Source organism: Nilaparvata lugens, chromosome 14 (assembly GCF_014356525.2).
Source record: "Nilaparvata lugens isolate BPH chromosome 14, ASM1435652v1, whole genome shotgun sequence".
Lineage (NCBI taxonomy): Eukaryota > Metazoa > Arthropoda > Insecta > Hemiptera > Delphacidae > Nilaparvata > Nilaparvata lugens.
Window position 1 is genome coordinate 2,449,476 of NC_052517.1, and position 21,725 is coordinate 2,471,200.

General features: G+C 33.8%; 2 protein-coding genes and 1 long non-coding RNA gene across 3 annotated transcripts in view; all 3 read right to left on the reverse strand.

The window, feature by feature from the left end:
* The window catches only part of LOC120354150, a 52,593-nt gene that overhangs the window by 27,177 nt on the left and 3,691 nt on the right, over window positions 1–21,725 (reverse strand). The gene's annotated exons all lie outside the window — the stretch shown is intronic.
* Window positions 289–2,763, reverse strand: LOC120354152. The gene is made up of 2 exons (XR_005572840.1): window positions 2,585–2,763; window positions 289–2,427 (listed from the first exon to the last, which is right to left on the reverse strand). It is a non-coding gene; the product is annotated as an uncharacterized LOC120354152 (long non-coding RNA).
* On the reverse strand, window positions 5,701–21,069 carry LOC120354151 (sugar transporter SWEET1-like). The gene is made up of 6 exons (XM_039440485.1): window positions 20,431–21,069; window positions 13,501–13,578; window positions 12,223–12,346; window positions 10,489–10,644; window positions 8,619–8,738; window positions 5,701–5,954 (listed from the first exon to the last, which is right to left on the reverse strand). Exons 1-6 carry the CDS (start codon window positions 20,505–20,507, stop codon window positions 5,850–5,852), a joined length of 660 nt encoding a protein of 219 aa, XP_039296419.1. The 5' UTR covers window positions 20,508–21,069; the 3' UTR covers window positions 5,701–5,849.

The following is a 21,725-nucleotide window of genomic DNA, read 5'->3' on the forward strand; positions in this document are numbered from 1 at the left end:
GATTATTGTCAATTTTTACTGTTTTGTTGGGGTGATAGTGTATGAACGGCACAATTTGAGAGACTACCAGCGTCACACAGCTGCATAGGAAAGAACTATGTGAACTATCGGCTTGAGATAACAGTAAAAGTTGCGACATAAACGCCCTATACCATGGGATATCTACTTACGCTATTGTTTCTCTATGGTACTATCATTCCAGACAGTTTGAGCGATTTTAAATTTTGACATTTTTGTAAAAATCACACTCGATGGGTTTTATCCAATGATGGGAGAAGAAAACTCAGGTTTTTTATTCAAAGCTTTAGTTTTAATGAATTTGAAACTTTGAAGATCACATAATATTTATGTCTAATATACCTAAAAATAAACATTCATTTATTTTCAATAACAAATTTCAACTATATAGTAAACAACCAAAGTGAGGTCCACTTCAACATGTCAGTATTAAAGTAATGGGACGCCATTGAAAATATTAAATAAGAAAAGCTGACTGTTTGCAGTGAAACCCACTATACTTAACATCATTATTTGGAAGATTTTAAGAAGTCTTGATTGATTTATAGTAATATTTTTCATCTGTTTTTTTATCACTCCAGTTTTTATTTCTATCTATTTCTTCTTCAACATCTTCTAATTTCAATTCCTCTTGTAATTCTACGTCCTCCTCCTATTTCTTTCTTCCTCTTTCTTCTTCTTCATCTTCTACTTTCAATTCCTCTTGTAATTCTACGTCCTCTTCCTATTTCTTTCTTCCTCTTTCTTCTTCTTCATCTTCTACTTTCAATTCCTCTTGTAATTCTACCTTCTCTTTCTTTTTTCCTTCTTCATCTTCTACTTTCAAAATTCCTCTTCTAATTTTACCCCCTGCTCCTCTTTCTTCCCTCCTCCTTTTTCTTCATCTTTTACTTTCAATTCCTCTTGTAATTCTACATTCTCTTTCTTTTTTCCTTCTTCATCTTCTACTTTCAAAATTCCTCTTCTAATTTTACCCCCTGCTCCTCTTTCTTACCTCCTCCTTCTTCTTCTTCTTCATCTTCTACTTTCAATTCCTCTTGTAATTCTACATTCTCTTTCTTTTTTCCTTCTTCATCTTCTACTTTCAAAATTCCTCTTCTAATTTTACCCCCTGCTCCTCTTTCTTACCTCCTCCTTCTTCTTCTTCTTCATCTTCTACTTTCAATTCCTCTTGTAATTCTACCTTCTCTTTCTTTTTTCATTCTTCATCTTCTACTTTCAAAATTCCTCTTATAATTTTACCCCCTGCTCCTCTTTCTTCCCTCCTCCTCCTTCTTCTTCATCTTCTACTTTCAATTCCTCTTGTAATTCTACCTCTTCCTCTTTCTTTCATACTCCTTCTTCTTCATCTTTTACTTTCAATTCCTCTTCTAATTTTTCCTCTTCCTCTTTCTTTCTTCCTTCTTCTTCTTCATCTTCTATCTTCAATTCCGCTTGTAATTCTATCTCCTCCTCTTTCTTTCTTCCTCCTTCTTCTTCATCTTCCACTTTCAATTCCTCTTCTAATTTTACCTCTTCATCTTTTACCTTCAATTCCTCTTGTAATTTTACCTCCTCCTCCTCCTTCTTCTTCATCTTCTACTTTCAAAATTCCTTTTCTTATTTCACCTCTTTCTTTCTTCCTTCTTCATCTTCTATCTTCAATTCCGCTTGTAATTCTATCTCCTCCTCTTTCATTCTTCCTCCTTCTTCTTCATCTTCCACTTTCAATTCCTCTTCTAATTCTACCTCTTCCTGTTTCTTTCTTCATCTCTACTTTCAATTTCTCTTCTAAACCTACCTCCTCTTTCTTTCTTCCTCATCCTTCTTCTTCTTCATCTTCTACTTTCAATTCCTCTTCAAATTTCTTCTCCTCCTCTTTCTTTTACTATCCTTTTTCTCACTTTCTTCAGTTCAGATCCTACTTCTAATATTTATAATTATTTACTTCTATCATAGAGAAACAATAGCATAAGTAGATATCCCATGATATAGGGCGTTTATGTCGCAACTTTTACTGTTATCTCAAGCTGATAGTCCACGTAGTTCTTCCCTGTGAAGCTTTATGACGCTGGCAGTCTCTCATATTGTGCCGTTCATACACTCTTACCCGGTTAAAACAGTAAAAATCGACAATAATCGACAGTAATCGGCCTGAGATAACAGTAAAAGTTGCGACATAAACGCCCTATATCATGGGATATCTACTTACGCTATTGTTACTCTATGCTTCTATACTGTTTATAATAAATTAGTGAGCATAATATTATAACTATTCTATTCTGCGTATACTCTAGAATGTAATTATTGCCTTGGTTTGAAGATTAGGCATAATTTCAATTTGATTATTTTAAAACAAATCTATGGCAAATAATATTGAAACAATATCCGAAACGTTTGATGAATTCCAAAAAATATTAATTAGAATACCTATATTATTGCCCTGGTTTGAAGGTGTGACTTCATTTCAATTTGATTACTTTAAAACAAATACATATAGCAAATAATTCTTCTAATTAATGACAAATAATATTGAAACAATATCCGAAACGTTTGATGAATTCCAAAAAAATATTAATTAGAATACCTATTATTGCCCTGGTTTGAAGATGTAACTTCACTTCAATTTGATTACTTTAAAACAAATACATATAGCAAATAATATTGAAACAATAATATTAATGATAATAATAATGAAATAATATCGAAACAAACAAATAACTCTAGAATATTGTTATTATTGCTCTGGTTTAAATATTTAGCTTAATTTCAATTTGATTACTATAAAACAAATACATATAGCAAATAATATTGAAACAATACAATAATATTAATGATAATAATAATGAAATAATATCGAAACAAACAAATAACTCTAGAATATTGTTATTATTGATCTGGTTTAAATATTTAGCATCATTTCAATTTGATTACTATAAAACAAATTTATGGCAAATAAATAATATTGAAACAATATGCAAAACGTTTAGAAAATTCCAAAAATATTCAAACAAAATATGGGGACAAAAATATTAGGTTATAAAATTCAGAAACAGATTTACAGGTTTTTGACAATGATACAAATAGAATGGTTATTTTCATCTACACAAATAAGCTCTAATTTTCGGTTTAAAACAAATATATGGCAAATAATATTGAAACAATATTCGAAACGTTTAGAAAATTCCAAAAATTTTCAAACAAAATATGGGGACAAGACTATTAGGTTGAATAAAATTCAAATACAGATCTGACAGGTTTACGACAATTATACAAAAATAATAATTTATTCCCATCTATATAAATAAATTCTAAAATTAACACTTTGCACAGAGATGTTGTGGAATTTCTCCATATTAAGGTGAAATAAAAAGATGTTGTCAATTCCACAAAGTTTTTATTTGAGTCCAAACTAGTTTCGATGCACTTGGCATCATCATCAGTTGTAGACTGCCAGTGCTTCGAAACTAGTTTGGACTCAAATAAAAACTTTGTGGAATTGACGACATCTTTTTATTTCCCCTTAAAAAAATTCTCGTTTTCGGTTTAAATATGAAAGTAAAACAACTCAAAATATTTTGTTCTTGAAATGTTTTTTTTTCTTCCCAAGATGTGACACAGAATGTCTTCTGTTGAGCAAAAAATAATATCCAAAGTTGAAAGACTTGGTGCCGGTTGCACAACAGCTGGTTAAATTTTAACCGGGATTAATTCCACGAGAACCAATCAGGGAAGCCGTCTTTTCAAAAATGCCATCTCTGATTGGTTCTCGTGGAATTAATCACGGTTAAAATTCAACCGGCTGTTGTGCAACCCGGCCTCAATGTATCAAAATTATATTGTTTGAAAATACATAACATATATTTTGATTGAAGACTGGGATGTACTTATACACTTGGAATGTTTAGGAGTACAATCAATTTTACTATATAATTATTATACTAATAATTTTAATAGAAGTTAGTCAAAAAAGTAGAACACAAAAGTTTCCCGCATCTTGTGCTGAATTAAAGAGTGTAAATCCATAGAGAAACAATAGCGTAAGTCGATATCCCATGGTATAAGGCGTTTATGTCGCAACTTTTACTGTTATCTCAAGCCAATTACTGTTGATTATTGTCGATTTTTACTGTTTTGACCGGGTAAGAGTGTATGAACGGCGCAATATGACAGACTACCAGCGGCATAAAGCTTCACATGAAAGAACTACGTGGACTATCGGCTTGAGATAACAGTAAAAGTTGCGACATAAACGTCCTATACCATGGGATATCTACTTACGCTATTGTTTCTCTATGGTAAATCTTATAAACTATGAGAAATTGAAAAAAATTGTACCATTAATTGGAATAATAATAGACTAATAATATCTTGTGACCAGGCTGGCTGAGGTCTGGTGTCAGAGTTTTCAGGTCGCAACTGATCAATTTCAGGGCCTCTCACATCACCTTACGACTGCTTTTTAGGCAGCCGCGACCGACGGCTTCACGTGTCCATCCGAAACACGGATTAATTGGAATGAATTAACTTGATAATAAATGAATAATTTTACAAAAATACAAACTTGAATTTTATACTAATATTTCTAGCATTCAGTGTTCAGTTCTAATAAGTGTGAATTTGATAAACAATATGAAATAATTCAACTAATTTTATTTATGAAAATAAGTAGATTTGATTTCAACAATTCCCCATAAAATTTACCCAAAAATCCTCAACAAGTTTGAACTATTATATCACAATATTATTATTATTCAAGTCCTATCTAATCGCTATGTGGCTTATAATATATAGTTTTGGAATTTCAAAATTATATGATGAATCGATTTTGATCGGATGAGAATTTTTTTCCTATAGTCATTCAATTTTAATATCGATAGTCGATTCATAAATTATCGATAGTCGATTCATAAATTATCGATAGTCGATTCATAAATTATCGATAGTCGATACATAAATTATCGATAGTCGATTGTTTGAATATCGATATATGTGATCGATTGTCGACATTTCTATCAGTTCTTCTTATCCTTTTTGTCTTCATCTTCTGATGAATTTGGGAAAATGGCGAACAACGATAACTGAATGGCACACAGAATAAACCCAACCACGTTCTGGAACTGAAATAAAAAGACAACAAAATTAACTAAACAATCAAATTAATTGAATTTATACAATAACATCATAGTAACCTTTTTCGAAAAAGTTTTTAATATAAAATAACAGATTAAAAATTCTTGTGACCAGGCTGGCTGAGGTCTGGTTGTCAGAGTTTTCAGGTCGCAACTGATCAATTTCAGGGCCTCTCACATCACCTTACGACTGCTTTTTAGGCAGCCGCGACCGACGGCTTCACGTGTCCATCCGAAACACGGATTAATTGGAATGAATTAACTTGATAATAAATGAATAATTTTACAAAAATACAAACTTGAATTTTATACTAATATTTCTAGCATTCAGTGTTCAGTTCTAATAAGGTGTGATTTGATAAACAATATGAAATAATTCAACTAATTTTATTTCAAAATAAGTAGATTTGATTTCAACAATTCCCCATAAAATTGCCCCAAAAATCCTCAACAAGTTTGAACTATTATATCACAATATTTATTATTCAAGTCCTATCTAATCGCTATGTGGCTTATAATATCGTTTTGGAATTTCAAATTATATGATGAATCGATTTTGATCGGATTCAATTTTAATATCGATAGTCGATTCATAAATTATCGATAGTCGATTCATAAATTATCGATAGTCGATTCATAAATTATCGATAGTCGATACATAAATTATCGATAGTCGATTGTTTGAATATCGATATATGTGATCGATTGTCGACATTTCTATCAGTTCTTCTTATCCTTTTTGTCTTCATCTTCTGATGAATTTGGGAAAATGGCGAACAACGATAACTGAATGGCACACAGAATAAACCCAACCACGTTCTGGAACTGAAATAAAAAGACAACAAAATTAACTAAACAATCAAATTAATTGAATTTATACAATAACATCATAGTAACCTTTTTCGAAAAAGTTTTTAATATAAAATAACAGATTAAAAACACAAATTGAAACAACTATAGTGAGGTCCACGTTATAATGGCAGTGTGAATAGCAATGGTATTGCTATCCTTGTTTATCATTCCACAAAGCAGATAGCTCTATCCTGTTTTGTATCAAATTCTATTCTTGTGTATCAAGTTGAGATGATACTGTATCAAATTGTGTTGATACTGTATCATATTGTCGGTACGTCGAACACTAATTATTGCTATAGTGAGGTCCACGTTATAATGGCAGTGGAGAAAGATTATTTATTTATTTATTTACAATGCAAATGACACTGATGTAATAACATTGGTAGATAAAATAATAAGGTATTCCTTGAAGATAGGAGAACAACGTTTGCCGAACCTCTGTCTTGACAATGCCTTCTATAGACGGTAGCTGATACAGGTTTATTGATGTAATATTAACTGTTCATTCACGTTTAAAATTATCAATTATTTTTTATTAACCAAGAGATTTTATTTTTCAATAATTTCATAATGAATTTCAGATGAAATATTTTGTTAATTAATTATTAATTCTACATTGTTAAAAGACGACCTGGTAACAGATCAATGCGAGAAAGAGATAGCGCTATCCGATTTGTTGAATGATAGACAAGGATAGCAATACCGTTGCTAATCAAACACTACCATTATAACGTGGACCTCACTATAGAATGTAGTATAAAAAATCTGGTGTGGTTACACTTGTACAACTTTCCTTGATCTATAAGCCTCATTCTTAAACGAGGATAATTTCGGGGAAAACATTATGCCAATTGGCGGCTAAATAATTAAAACTATGATAATACTATTGTTATTGTTTTCAGAGTACATTTTCCTTTGTTTGAATTATGAAATTTGAGGATTTTTTAAAAGTTGTCAAAACAGCTGTTCTAAAAATAAAATATCGACATGTGTTCTTTTGAATAAACTGCTCTACCTACCTACCTCACGCACGAGAAGGAGGTTACAAAGTAAATTTCTCAGGGATGGGGTGGACCCCCTGATAGTTTCCCAGGGAGGAGACTCATGCCAGTTAATAGAGCTGATAAATAACTATACAGGGTATGAATTTGAAAAAAACCGGTCTAGTCATTTTTAAGAAAAACGTGTTTTTTTAGTAATCATCCGTCATTTTTATCAAGAATATTACGGAGCTCCGGCGATTTTCCCAGAATTGATACTCATGTCAGTTGATAGGGCTTATAAATAGCTATCCATGGTATAAATTTGAAGAAAATCGTTGGTGTAATTTTCAAGAAAACCGTGAAAAACATGGTTTTTTAGTGATTATCCACTATTTTTTTCAAGAATATTACGGAGCTCCTGCAATTTTCCCAGAAATGAGACTCATGTCAGTTGATAGGGCTTATAAATAGGTATCTAGGGTATAAATCTGAAGAAAATCGTTAAAGCCGTTTTCGAGAAAACCGTGAAAAATATGGTTTTTTAGCCATTATCCGCCATTTTTTCCGCCATGTCGGATCCTCATGGTATTTAAGGACCTTAAGTTTAAAATTTCAAGTCAATCGGTTAATTAGGAATGGAGTGTTCAAAAACCCACACACACACACACACACACACACACAAACAAACACAGACTAACACCCAAAAATCATGTTTTTAGACTCAGGGGACCTTGAAACGTATAGAAAACATGAAATTAGGGTACCTAAAATTTTTTTGGAAAGCAATACTTTCCTTACCTAAAATAATAGGGCAAGGAAAGTAATAGTATATTTCGCACCTTGGGCCGAAAATGAGACTTTTCCGGCTCGAAATCGGTTTTCAAGTCCGAGGCCGTAGGCCGAGGACTAGAAAAGATTGAGAGCCGGAAAAACATTTTTGCCCATGGTGAGAATGTTATTTTTCGCCACACAGAAAAAATAAAAATATAAATATAGAATAATTGTTTTTAGGCACTTCTGAAAGCAAAACAGGAAGGTCATAGCTCTAGCAAATCTGAGGTAATCTGAATATCAGGAAATTGTCCAAGTATTTTCATTTTTTATTCTGATTTGTATAAATAACCTAAAAGATTATGTTCATTCATGTAAGAGGTTGAGTTTATACTTTTTATTCTTCCAAATGACAATAAGATGATATTATTATAAATGTTTTGATTCTTAAATAATGAAAAGTTTTTTGATCAGTTTAGCACACATGAAATTGTCCAATCTGAATGTCAACGTCAACAATGCTTGTTGTCGTTGACTTCGGAAGTTTAGGTTAGAAGTTCTATCCTACTCTGAAAATCGAATCTGAATAGTTTATAATATATATCTTATCTGTATTTCATTCATCCAAATAAAATAATAGTATCTTATTGCAGAATACTTATTCAATTCTAGAAGCATAAACTGATTCTGTTCATAAACCATTTGTAAACACGTTCACATCAAATCAGAATCAGCTGACTTCAGGTTATTTTACAGCCCTAGGGCTGTAAAACTTTTACCGGCCTGGTCAGAAAACAATCATTTTCGGCCTCCATATGACGCACGAAAACCAGCTCATTACATCCAAGTGGGGCGAAAACATAATGAAATACTAGTTTACCTGTATGAATACGTTCTTGATGATAATTCCATACAAAAGCCATAGAAATGTGACGACTGTCCCAGAGAATATCAGAGGGAAAGGTAGACCCTTAGTGCTTCGTCTCTTGATTATATCGCCCTAAAAAACACAAAAAAATCACAATATTATTGTTTAAATATGAGTCAAATGCTTAGGTCCTTAATGCTTTTAGTTTCTTCACATTATATAAATTGAGTTGCTCTAGGCCATAGAAGATAGGCCTACATCAATTGATATAATATTTATATAGATAAGTATTAATATTTTTAGTCATCATTTGTAAGGCTGGCCACCAACGATAAAACATGCATGATGCACATGTCGTCATACATTGTTGTATCAAAATAATTAATTTTGTTTTTCGGTCCTGCAAAATTATTTCTTTTTCCTCCACCTACTGGCTAAAGTACTTACTTTACTCCCTGAAACATAATACTAAAGTGTCACTTTTTCGCTCTCGGTAGTAAAAACAGAAAAACTCCCTAGGGAGTAAAGTGACTCCTTTAAATAACATGGAAGCATCTCTATTTTAAAAACTTACATTATAATAGGTTAGAAGTCTAAGCTCAGATGAGGAAGCATATAGAGTAGTTAGTCATTGAGCCTACTAAATGCAATACCTCAACCAGATTTGAACAACATATGAAATATAATATGTTTGTATGCTAAAATTATTACAAACTTCATATCACTATACTAAAAAAATGTATAAATATTTTTTTATATTCCATGCTATTCAAAATACCAGTCAACTAATATTCCTTATTTACTAATCAAATTTGAAACGGTACTTCATCATAGCTGTAGTTGTGGCGGCCATTGTTGTTACAATTTTGCCGACAGATAGCACTGTCGGCGGAGAACTGTGATTACAGCCAGTTGTTTCTGTTTACTTTTTAGATTATGTTGTAACACATTGTTTGGTCACATATTTTTGAAAATTATTTCATTTGCAGTTTCTATAAAAATGTAGGTGAAGGAAAAATGTTGTGTATATCGCGAGTGAAAAATGTTTTTCTCCCTCGGAAAATTGTTGCCCTTGGCTTCGCCTCGGGCTTCAACTTTTCCCTCAGGAGAAAAAACAGCACTTTTCACTCTAGATATACAAATAACTATTCTTTTATATGTGAATATTTCTATTTTAGTGATATAACTAGTAGTTCTGTGAACAGTAGACCTCACGCAGTATTCTTATCTACAAGTACCCAAAGACCTTAAGCATAGACTCACATGCAGCGCTAGTGTCTACTTGGAATTGAAATCCGCCATTGAGGGGGCAACCATAGATTATTACATACCAACGCCACCAGTGCCTTTGTGATCTATAGTATTACAAATATATATAGATATAATATCTCGTGCTAAAATACCCCAATGGCGGCCTTCAATTTCAAGTAAGAGCTATCATTGGGAAGGCATAGGCATTGTGGGTCTATATCTCTTTAATGTATTTGCAAGTACCTGATTGAAACTATAGACCTTATGGAAATACAGCAATAGACTGGCTTCTCCACACATCTGTGTAATCACTTGTCAGCTAATCTATGATGAATAATTCTAAAGTCTGATTTTTACTCTAATATTGGCGTATGAAGGAGGCTCCTTTTTCCTTTTATATTATCCTTGAAATGCAAAATTTCCAAAAACCTTGTATATACGTCGACGCGCAATTAACAAAGGAACATACCTGTCAAATTACATGAAAATCTATTACCGCGTTTCGCCGTAAATGCGCAACATAAGAACATATAAACATTCAAACATTTAAACATTAAGAGAAATTCGAAACCGTCGACTTGAATCTTAGACCTCACTTCGCTCGGTCAATTATCCCTATGTTTCAACTTACCAGCTGCAACAGGGGAGCTCCGATCAATGTCAACATTAAAACAGTGACAATTATGCCGAAACGAAATTCCACATTTTTCTCGTTCTCCAGTTGGGCGTAGTTTATCAAGATGGCCGTCAATGCCACACCCTTGGCCAGTTTCCCGTGAAGCGAGTCCTAGAAAACATATAAAAATAGATTATCCTATCATATTACTGTAGCAATAATGTAGAAGATGGAGGCCATGCATAACAAGCCATATGATTCAGGTCCTTATGATCTACCCAGCACTCACAGTTAGGCTGAGAGTGCACCAGTTAGTCAAGACGAGACAAGACATGATCAGACACGTTTAGTCACAATACTTCACATAGCTGCTTATTGAGGCATGTCTAATTGCAATGACTAATCAGTGTGAGTTGCGTCATGAATAACAATGTGAAGTATTGTGACTAAACGTGTCCGATCATGTCTTGTCTTGTCTTGACTAACTGGTGTGGGCCTAGCCTTATAGTGACATTCGATCAAGTCTTTACATCGTGAGGGTCCACGTTATAATGGCAGTATTTAATTAACATTGGTTTTGCTATCCTTGTATATCATTCCACAAAGCAGATAGTTCCATCCTGTTTTGTATCAAATTATGTTCTTGTGTATCAAGTTGAGATGATACTTGTATCATGTGTGGGTGATACTGTATCATGTTGTGGTTGTTCTTAGTGGTTGTTCTTGTTGTGGTTGTTATAGTGAGGTCCACGTTATAATGGCAGTATTTGATCAACATTTGTGTTGCTATCCTTGTCTATCATTCAACAAAGCAGATAGCTCCATCCTGTTTTGTATCAAATTATGGTGTTGTGTATCAAGTTTAGATGATACTGTATCATGTTTTGGTTGTTCTTGTTCTAGATGATTCTGTATCATATTAAGTTGATACTGTATCATATTGTCGAACACTAACATTGCTATAGTGAGGTCCACGTTATAATGGAAGTATTTGGTTAACATTTGTGTTGCTATCCTTGTCTATCATTCCACAAAGCAGATAGCTCTATCCTGTTTTGTATCAAATTATGTTCTTGTGTATCAAGTTGATATGATACTGTATCATGTTTTGGTTATTCTTGTTCTATAGTGAGGTCCACGTTATAATGGCAGTATTTGATCAAATTGGTGTTGCTGTCCTTGTCTATTATTCTACAAAGCAGATAGCTCTATCCTGTTTTGTATCAAATTATGTTATTGGGTATCAAGTTGGGATGATACTGTATCATATTTTGGTGATACTGTATCATATTGTCAAACACTAATTGCTATAGTGAGGTCCACTTTATAATGGTAGTATTTAATTAACATTGGTGTTGCTATCCTTGTATATCATTCCACAAAGCAGAATAGCTCTATCATTTTCTACCTCCGCAACGTTGCCCTATCGGGTTTTAACAATGTAAAATATATATGCATATGCACTCATAGGCCAATACAAAAATTAAAAGCATTTAAAGAGTCAATAACTTCTTTGGCCTATGTAGTCGGGAGACATTGCTGTGTCCGGCCAATAAAATATAATTCATTGACAACATTTCAATCACAATCATGAAAATTCATTATTAAATCATTAAAAAATGTAATCTCATGAACCAATAAAATATAATTGAGTATTTTAAACAAGAATGAACAGTTAATATCACATCACATATCAGCTAGAAGTCAGTGGCAAGGCAGAGAATCGGCAATGATTTGTTTTGTTCTTACCCTCTCGTGTGAGTACAGATAGTAGATGGCGAAATAAGTGAAATTCAGGGTGAAACCGGCAACATTTACGGGTATCATTGCGGGGTCATTGAGTATCATCCCGTGTTGCAACATTAGTAGTGACCTGTTGATAACAAAAAATATATCATTACTATGTTAATAAATATTATAATAAAATCTGGTGTGGCGCACTCACACAACTTCCCTTGCCGTTAAGAAAATTGATCGCCGACGCTAGTGTACTCGCGCATCTCAAGTCTACTATTCAAAGTTATGAGACAGCTGGTGATAGGTCAATAACGCTGGAAACACACGAGGTCTGCTATCTCTTCGTAGTGAATGATTTAATAGAATCAACAGTTGCCAACAGTTTGCAATTTAATAATCACATTTTCTCGGATTTCAAGCTTATTTTCAATTCTAGGTGGAAATGTTACTTGGCATTAATTGCAGAGATTTTCATGCTCAATCTTTTCCACTTGAAATTTTTTGTTTTAATTGTATATGAAGGCTGATAATTGAGAATCTAAAATCAAACTTTGCATAGATGGGGCAAAGCTCCTAGAATTTCTATAGATATAGGACTTGTTGCAGTTGATAGAGCTTATCAATGACTACCAGGTATAACTTTAATCGAAATCGTTGGAGCCATTTTGAGAAAATCGCGTAAAGCACCATTTTTGACAACATTTTCTCCATTTTAGCCGCCATCTTGAATCGCATTTGATCGAAATTGTTCGTGTCGGATCCTTATATTGAAAGGATCTTACGTTCCAAATTTCAAGTCATTCCGTTGATTGGGAGATGAGATATCGTGTACACAGACGCACATACACTCATACACACACACACACACCACACACACACACACACACACACACACACAACACACACACACACACACACACCACACACACACACACACACAGACCAATACCCAAAAACCACTTTTTCGGACTCAGGGGACCTTGGAACGTATAGAAAATTAGAAATTGGGGTACCTTAATTTTTTCGGAAAGCAATACTTTCCTTACCTATGTTAATAGGCTAGGAAAGTAAAAACGTATTCACATCAAGAGGAAGAGAAGACAGGAAAGAATAGGAGGAGGAGGAGGAGGAGGAGGAGGAGGAGGAGGAGGAGGAGGAGGAGTAGGTGGAGGAGGAGGAAGAGGAGGAGGAGGAGGAAGAAGAAGAGAAGAAGATGAGGAAGAAGAGGAAGAAGAAGAAGAAGAAGAAGAAGAAGTAGTAGAAGAAGAAGAAGAAGAAGAAGAAGAAGAAAGTAGTAGTAGTAGTATGAAAGGCATGGCGTCAATATCCTTGGTGTTGCCTTTCTGTATTATCTCCTTGCATATGAATCTGTCGAAATAAAAATTGAAAATTAGATCAACACTGGCATAGAGAAACAATAGCGTAAGTAGATATGCCATGGTATAGGGCGTTTATGTCGCAACTTTTACTGTTATCTCAAGCCGATTACTGCCGATTTTTACTGTTTTGACCGGGTAAGGCTAGCTACACACACATCGATTTTGGTCGTTCGATAAAAGGTCGTTCGAATTTTTATCGTACGACCAAAACTTGAAGTAGATTACAGACACATCGATTTTATAACGATTTTGATCGTGATCGTGCATTTTTAATGATTCGCATCAGCTGTTTGCCATCTTTTTGCTATGTGGTAGTGTATCTCACTATAGAGTAGTACCATAGAGAAACAAAATCGTAAGTAGATATGCCATGGTATAGGGCGTTTATGTCGCAACTTTTACTGTTATCTCAAGCAGCTTACTATCGATTGTTGTCTAATTTTACTGTTTTGTTGGGGTGATAGTGTGTGAACGGCACAATATGAGAGACTACCAGCGTCATAAAGCTTCACAGGAAAGAACTACGTGGACTATCGGCTTGAGATAACAGTATAAGGTGCGACATAAACGTCCTATACCATGGCATATCTACTTACGCTATTGTTTCTCTATGACACTGGTCACCTGGTAACTTGTATGATATTTTGACTGGTGTTTTTCATTCAATTCAACCCTTAAGGTGGGTTTTCGTTTGTGTATAAATGCCAGTCATAGACCACGACAGGGATAGAATCTCACATTGGGTAGATTTTAATTTGTCTACATAACCTAAAACATTATGTTCAATTATGTTTCAATGGGGGATCTTGAGTTTTAAGTTCAAATGGCAATATTTTGATATTATTATAAATGTCTTTATTCTTGAATAATTTGATCAGCTGTTTTAACACTCTTGAAATTTGAGACAATATGAATGTCAACGATATATTTTTATTGACCGAGCGAAGTGAGGTCTAAGATTCAAGTCGACGGTTTGGCATTTCTCTTAATGTTTAAATGTTTTTATGTTGCGCATTTACGGCGAAACGCGGTAATAGATTTTCATGAAGTTTGACAGGTATGTTCCTTTTTAAATTGCGCGTCGACGTATATACAAGGTTTTTGGAAATTTTGCATTTCAAGGATAATATAAAAGGAAAAAGGAGCCTCCTTCATACGCCAATATTAGAGTAAAAATCAGACTATAGAATTATTCATCATAAATCAGCTGACAAGTGATTACACAGATGTGTGGAGAAGCCAGTCTATTGCTGTATATAGTTTGCTGTATATATAAGGTCTATAGTTTCAGTCAGGTACTTGTGGATGAGAATACTACGTGAGCTCCACTGTTCATAGAACTACTAGTAGATAGCTAATCGTTTATAGTCACCAAGGTTACACAAAAGCCTGTTAAATTTCAATTATGATTAAATGTCATGATAACCAATCAGAAAAGGCTTTTTTGAAACGAAGGCTTCTCTGATTGGTTCTCATGACGTTTAATCATAATTGAAATTATTAAACATCCTTTTGTGCAACTGGGCCTAACACATTGACCTAGTTACTAGTTTGAGAAATATACTAAATTATTCATTCATAAATCAGTGTCATAAGTTTATGAATGGTTGGAATGAAATCTGGGTCAAAATCAGCTGTTGACACCTTTACGTTTCAAATACAGTTTGATAGATTTACTACATACCCGTAGATGGATACAGTGATACACCCATAGTGAGGTCCACGTTATAATGGCAGTATTTGATTAACATTGGTGTTGCTATCCTTGTCTATCATTCCACAAAGCAGATAGCTCTATCCTGTTCTGTATCGAATTATGGTGTTGTGTATCAAGTTGAGATGATACTGTATCATATTGTGGTTGTTCTTGTTCTATAGTGAGGTCCACGTTATAATGGCAGTGTTTGGTTAACATTGGTGTTGCTATCCTTGTGTATCATTCAACAAACCCGATTGCGCTATCTCTTTCTCGCTTTTCTCTCTTGCCAGATCGGCTTTTAACAATGTAGAATTAATAATTTATTAACAAAATATTTCATGATTACTTGATGATAAATTATGTACCTAATAATTAATTATTATTATTAAATGAAAATCCAAATTAAATGCTTTAATTCACCCCGACTTCTGCTATTGCAAATATTGACAACAGGGTAAACAGCTATTGTGAGGGCCATGTTATAATGGCAGTGGAGAAAGATAGAAGGAAAAAGTTGCCAATCCTCCGTCTTGTCAATGCCTTCTATAGACTGTAGCTGATACAGGTTTATTGATGTAATATTAACTGTTCATTCTCGTTTAAAATAATCAATTATATTTTTCAATTTTTTCATAATGAATTTTCATAGTTAAGATGAAATATTTTGTTAATCAATTATTAATAAAACATTGATAAAAGTCGATCTGGCAACAGAGCAAAGCAGAGATAGCGTTATCCCCTTCGTTGAATGATATAACGTGGACCTCACTATAGCAATTAGTGTTCGACAATATGATACAGTATCATCTCAACTTGATACACAACACCATAATTTGATACAAAACAGGACAGAGCTATCTGCTTTGTGGAATGAAAGACAAGGATAGCAACACCAATGTTAATCAAATACTTGCTATTATAACGTGGACCTCTATATAGAACAAGAACAACCACAACATGATACAGTATCATCTCAACTTGATACACAACACCATAATTAGATACAAAACAGGATAGAGCTATCTGCTTTATGGAATGATAGACAAGCATAGCAATACCATTGCTAATCAAACACTGCCATTACAACGTGGACCTCACTATAGGCTATTTGTATGCAGTATACTATATGAATTAATAGACATGACTCTAGAAATTATTATGAATTTATTTATGACTCAGCAACAACGCCTTAACTGAACTCATAAAATAATCTGTCTGGATGCCTGTATAGTAATTCATTCACTCCAAACTTCTACCATTATTTTTATCTCTTTTCTGTATAGGTCTACTTGTTATATAAATATGAAGAAAATAAAAATCTCAGTACCCTTTTTTTGAAATATTTTATCACTACATGTTTCGGACATTTATGCCATTTTCAAGTGATCACTTGAAAATTTTTATTTTCTTTATATTTATGCTACCATTATTTATAATCTAGCAGGTAACCCGTGCTCCGCAAGGGTCCAATTGAAAACTTGATGTAATGAAAACCTGAAGAGTTTGAAATAGGCCTATAACCATCCTCGGTAAATTAAGAATCTATATGCAAAATATCAAGTTAATGAGTTGAGTAGTTGAGACGTGATGATGCGTCATTCGTGAATTTCCTATCCCCTACCTGTATAAGCCAGTTCTTTCCTTCATTATAGATAACATATCAATCGGAAGCATTCAACAGTTTAAAGTCAAATTTCAATGTATTTCTCAAAAAACATAAACAAATATAATAATATCATATTATAACATCTAAAAATAATACAAGAAAAATACTATTAAAATACTCCCAAAACTGCAGTATATTTTTCATGTCCATCTATGTTTAAGGAGTAGCCTACAAGGTAAAACCTGTGCGCAGGCCCAAGTTGCAGAAATATATTTATTCAAAGTGATCTCACAGTTTCAGTTGAACGACATAAAATTTGATGAATCATATATTTAGACGTATATAATTTAGAGGTTGAATCATTGAACTTGAACGTTTTACAGTAGAAACATAACCTATTTTTTGGACATTTTATTAATTTACTAGCCGTCAGGCTCGCTTCGCTCGCCATATCCGTCTAGCCAGGGGCTCCGCCCCTGGACCCCCGACTGGATCGTCCAAGAATTAGATTAGCAGGCTCGCTTCGCTCGCCTGCATTTTTATCATGTTAGGACAATCCAGTCGGGGGTCCAGACTAAACGTCTGGCTAAACGGATATGGCGAGCGAAGCGAGCCTGATGGCTAGTAATATAATATTCCCAGGATTGAAGTAGTAGTGCCCAATCAATTTTTCCGCGATAAATGCATTTAAATCTTCAACTTGGTGCCAACCTAACAAAGTCAACTCAACTTAATGCCAACCTGACTAAATTATTAATTTAGTTGCCAGTTAACAACTGTATCGAAGAGGTACTCTATCTAGATTATAGTTCTATAGTAACATATGATATGGAAATATCAATTATAATTAAGAGATTGGGAGAAGAAGAATATACATATATGCTAAAAGACGAACTTTAAACCCTTAAAAACAACCCTTAGAGTTAAAATATTGCCAAAAGATTTCTTAGTGCGCCTCTAAAGGGCCAACTGAACATACCTACCAAATTTGAACGTTTTTGGTCCGGTAGATTTTTAGTTCTGCGAGTGAGTGAGTGAGTGAGTGAGTCAGTCAGTCAGTAAGTGAGTGAGTGCCATTTCGCTTTTATATATATATATAGATAGAAGATCAAAATTTGGGAATGGAATAGATTTGGGCCAAGCCTGTTGTTCCTTCCTAATCGATTTATATGATTTGTGATTCTGTCCACGAATAAATAAATAAATACTTATAGCTATTGTAGAAAATGGACTGCTTTCAAAAATGCTTATTAAATTAGTGTTGCATTTGGAAATGAACAGATGCCTTAGGCTTAGGCTCAACTCACACTTAGGCGACTCAGGTGGAGAAGAGACTGGACTCTAGTGGAGAACATGTGTTTTGAAATGGTGACGTCGCGGAGACTAGAATCGACTGGTCTGAGTGTCACCATTTGGAAACACATGCTCTCCACTAGAGTCCAGTCTCTTCTCCACCTCAGTCGCCTAAGTGTGAGTTAAGCCTAACTATCGAGATGGCATGTCAAAGAGACAAATAAAACGAGTGATCTCCTCTTCAATTAAATTCTTTCCCTCAACATCTTTCTCAATACCCACGCACAAGCCTGGGGTTGATATGAGCAACATCATAAGCCAAAATCCCTTCTTTTTGTTTCTAATTTTGTTGTGAATTGAGTGTGTAATTGAAGAATGTTGAGTGACACATAACCTAGCTACATTTGGACTGTTGTATAAATTAGAATTGGAACCGTTTTGGGCTTATAAGCCTGTGGTACTTTTCTGTAAGTTTTGTAATTCTCAATTTTTAAATAAATCAAATAAATAAATAATAAGAATTCAACCCAATACCCACGCACAAGCCACGCATGTGGGCATCATCATCAGCCAAAAACCCTTCTTTTTGTTTCTAATAAGAATTCAAGTTCTGAAATGTAGAGAATCCTTCCAATTGATTTCAATAATAATAATAATAATAATAATAATATGTGTTTTATTGGTGGTGGGGGGAGTCCCTGACGGAAGTTCCACCTCAATTGATTAATATATCATCTAAGCCGTCAATGGGCCTTACGACTGTCATACTTCAGCTGGGACCGACAAGTAACGTGCCCATCCGATAATTTTGTAATTGATCAGTTGTTGCAGATTTGTCCTTATTCCAGTGAGGAATTCTTTTTGCATTATAGAATGCAAAGATTGACGACTTAGATTATAATTGACAAATCCTTATACCCCTTTCATAGGTGGTCAGTGGGATGAAAAAATGAAATGAAAATGAAAAAAATAGCACGGGAGTGACCTGTTCAAAAATTTTGGCTATGAGCGGGGGTTTGAACCCGGGATATTTAGGCTCTACTCAAGTACTCTATCCACTAGACCACGGATCAATCCCCAATAATTGGTTTTTATAATTTATTTATTCACACAAAATCAAATTAATGATAAAATATGAGTAGTCCTATATAACTGCATATATTATTATGGGTTTTGAACCACAGGGAAGCAATTACCGAAAATCTGGTGTGGCGCACTCACACAACTTTCCTTGCCGTTATGAAAATTGATCACCTGACGCTAGTGTTCACGCGCATCTTAAGTCTACCTTATAAACAAAGATCTGAGCCAGCTGGTGACAGGATAATAACGCTGGAGACATGAGAGGTCTGCTATCTCTTCATAGTGAATCATTTAATAGAATCAACAGTTGCCAACAGTTTGCAATTGGATAATCACATTTTCTCGAATTTCGAGCTTATTTTCAATTTCAGGTGGAAATGTTACTGGACATTAATTGTAGTGATTTTCATGCTCAATCTTTTCCACTCGAAATTTTTTGTTTCAATTGTAACTGAAGCCTGATAATTGGGAATCCAAAATCAAACTTTGCATAGATGGGGCGGAGCTCCTGAAATTTTACAGATATGGGACTTGTGGCAGTTGATAGAGCTTATCAATGACTATTTCAGGTATAAATTTAATCAAAATCGTTAGAACCGTTTTCGAGAAAATCGCGAAAACCCCTGTTTTTGGCAACATTTTCGCCATTTTAGCTGCCATCTTGAATTGAATTTGATCGAAATTGTTCGTGTCGGATCCTTATATTGTAAGAACCTTAACTTTCAAATTTCAAGTCATTCCGTTAATTGGGAGATGAGATATCGTGTACACAGACGCACATACACTCATACAGACCAATACCCAAAAACCACTTTTTGGACTCAGTGGACCTTGAAACGTATAGAAATTTGGGTAATTTTAATTACCTTAATTTTTTTCGGAAAGCAATACTTTCCTTACCTATAGTAATAGGGTAATAACAATATCATAAATAGTATTTAGCGGAGTCGGCTTCTCAAGTGGTCACCCATCCAACGGGAGTACCAGGGGCATGAATCTTAACTTATCTGAGCGATGAGATATCAGCAAGACCTCAGATCCAACCAACCGCTTCACCAAACTTAAACCCAAGATTGTAAAGTGGGAAAAGACAGCAATATTATTCTTTACAACTAGATATTAATTTGTGAATAATAATTTTGGAATAAATTTATACTTACACTGGTGAAAAAAATTGAGCAATCGTTGTAACACTAGCAACCGTAGCGACTAGATCTTTATAATCTTCCAGAGCCATTTTTAGTAGGCTAAACTTGTATTTTACAAAAACAACACACAATGAAGCAGAGAAAAATATTCAATGACTTCACGGGATATTATCACAGAGTACTGTATTGAAGCTACAAATTGAAGTACCGTATTAGAACTGAGTCTGAATGCTGTAAAGTTTTGAACTGCTCAATACACCCGGTAATGATAGATTGTATTGTATGCACAAGGATAACCACTTTTCAACAATAAATTGCGACTATTTCAAGGTCGTGAACCAATAAATATTACAAGACTTGTAGTGAGTTATTGTAATATATATTTGATGTAATATTGTACGATATTAACAATCAAAACTGATCTAAATCATAAAACTGTTGAATATTTTTGAGGACTGGAAAAATGATTGTTTCACAAGTAGTAACGTCACTTCAATTCAAAAACCGCTGAAAATGTTGGAATAGATTTACGAAAATAGCTGATAAGGTTGAATAATTGGAGTATGGTGTCAATTCCGGAGTACTTCCTTATCAGTGATAATAAAAAATGTAAATAAATATAGTAATATTGTTATATAACAGTAACATAACCTCTAAATTGACACCGTTTTGAGGTTAGGAAGCATGAGTATCAGAGTAAATTAAAAATTAATGATAAGGCATAGGATTCTAAATTAAATTGCTAATGATTAATTATAAATAAATCTTTTCAATATTTTCTGTGACATATTATATAATTTCCCAACTACAACTTTATTATTTATTTGGATATGCACGAAACGAATATTTCCAATGTTGGTACTCTATGTATATCTTTGACGTCGTCTACAATCCAAACAGCTGATTGACTTCTTGTTTATCTTCTGATGTTTCTGCTTTGAGTTTTTAGTATTTTTCTATTTCAGTACTCGTGATTTTTATAGTGTTTGTTGTTTTTAAGTGCATGACATTTTTAAATGTGAATGGAGCTAAAAGTGAGTACAAAAGATATAATGACAAAATTATTGATTATTATGATCTTGTAACGACATTTTTCACTTGTACTATAGTTTTTTATTGCTTTGCTTTGGTCCCCAAACCCGGGGAACTATAACTAATAACTATTTTATTCATTATTTAATCTACCATACGTTAAATTATAATAATTAACCCCTTGAGCGTGTCATTCAATATCAGCCTTCTTACCAAGATAGATTTCCCATATCTACAAATCATTTCATGACCAATACTCCTTTATTCAAGTAGGT

Bases quoted from the DNA above. Each gene is read 5' to 3' on its own strand.
- LOC120354151 (XM_039440485.1), bottom strand. From the start codon at position 20,507: ATGGCTCTGGAAGATTATAAAGATCTAGTCGCTACGGTTGCTAGTGTT. The intron at 12,347-13,500 runs TTCTTCTTCTTC...TGTTATCAACAG, and splicing joins TTCATACTACTACTACTACT to GTCACTACTAATGTTGCAAC. The intron at 8,739-10,488 runs GTAAGTTGAAAC...TGTGTTTTTTAG, and splicing joins GAGCTCCCCTGTTGCAGCTG to GGCGATATAATCAAGAGACG.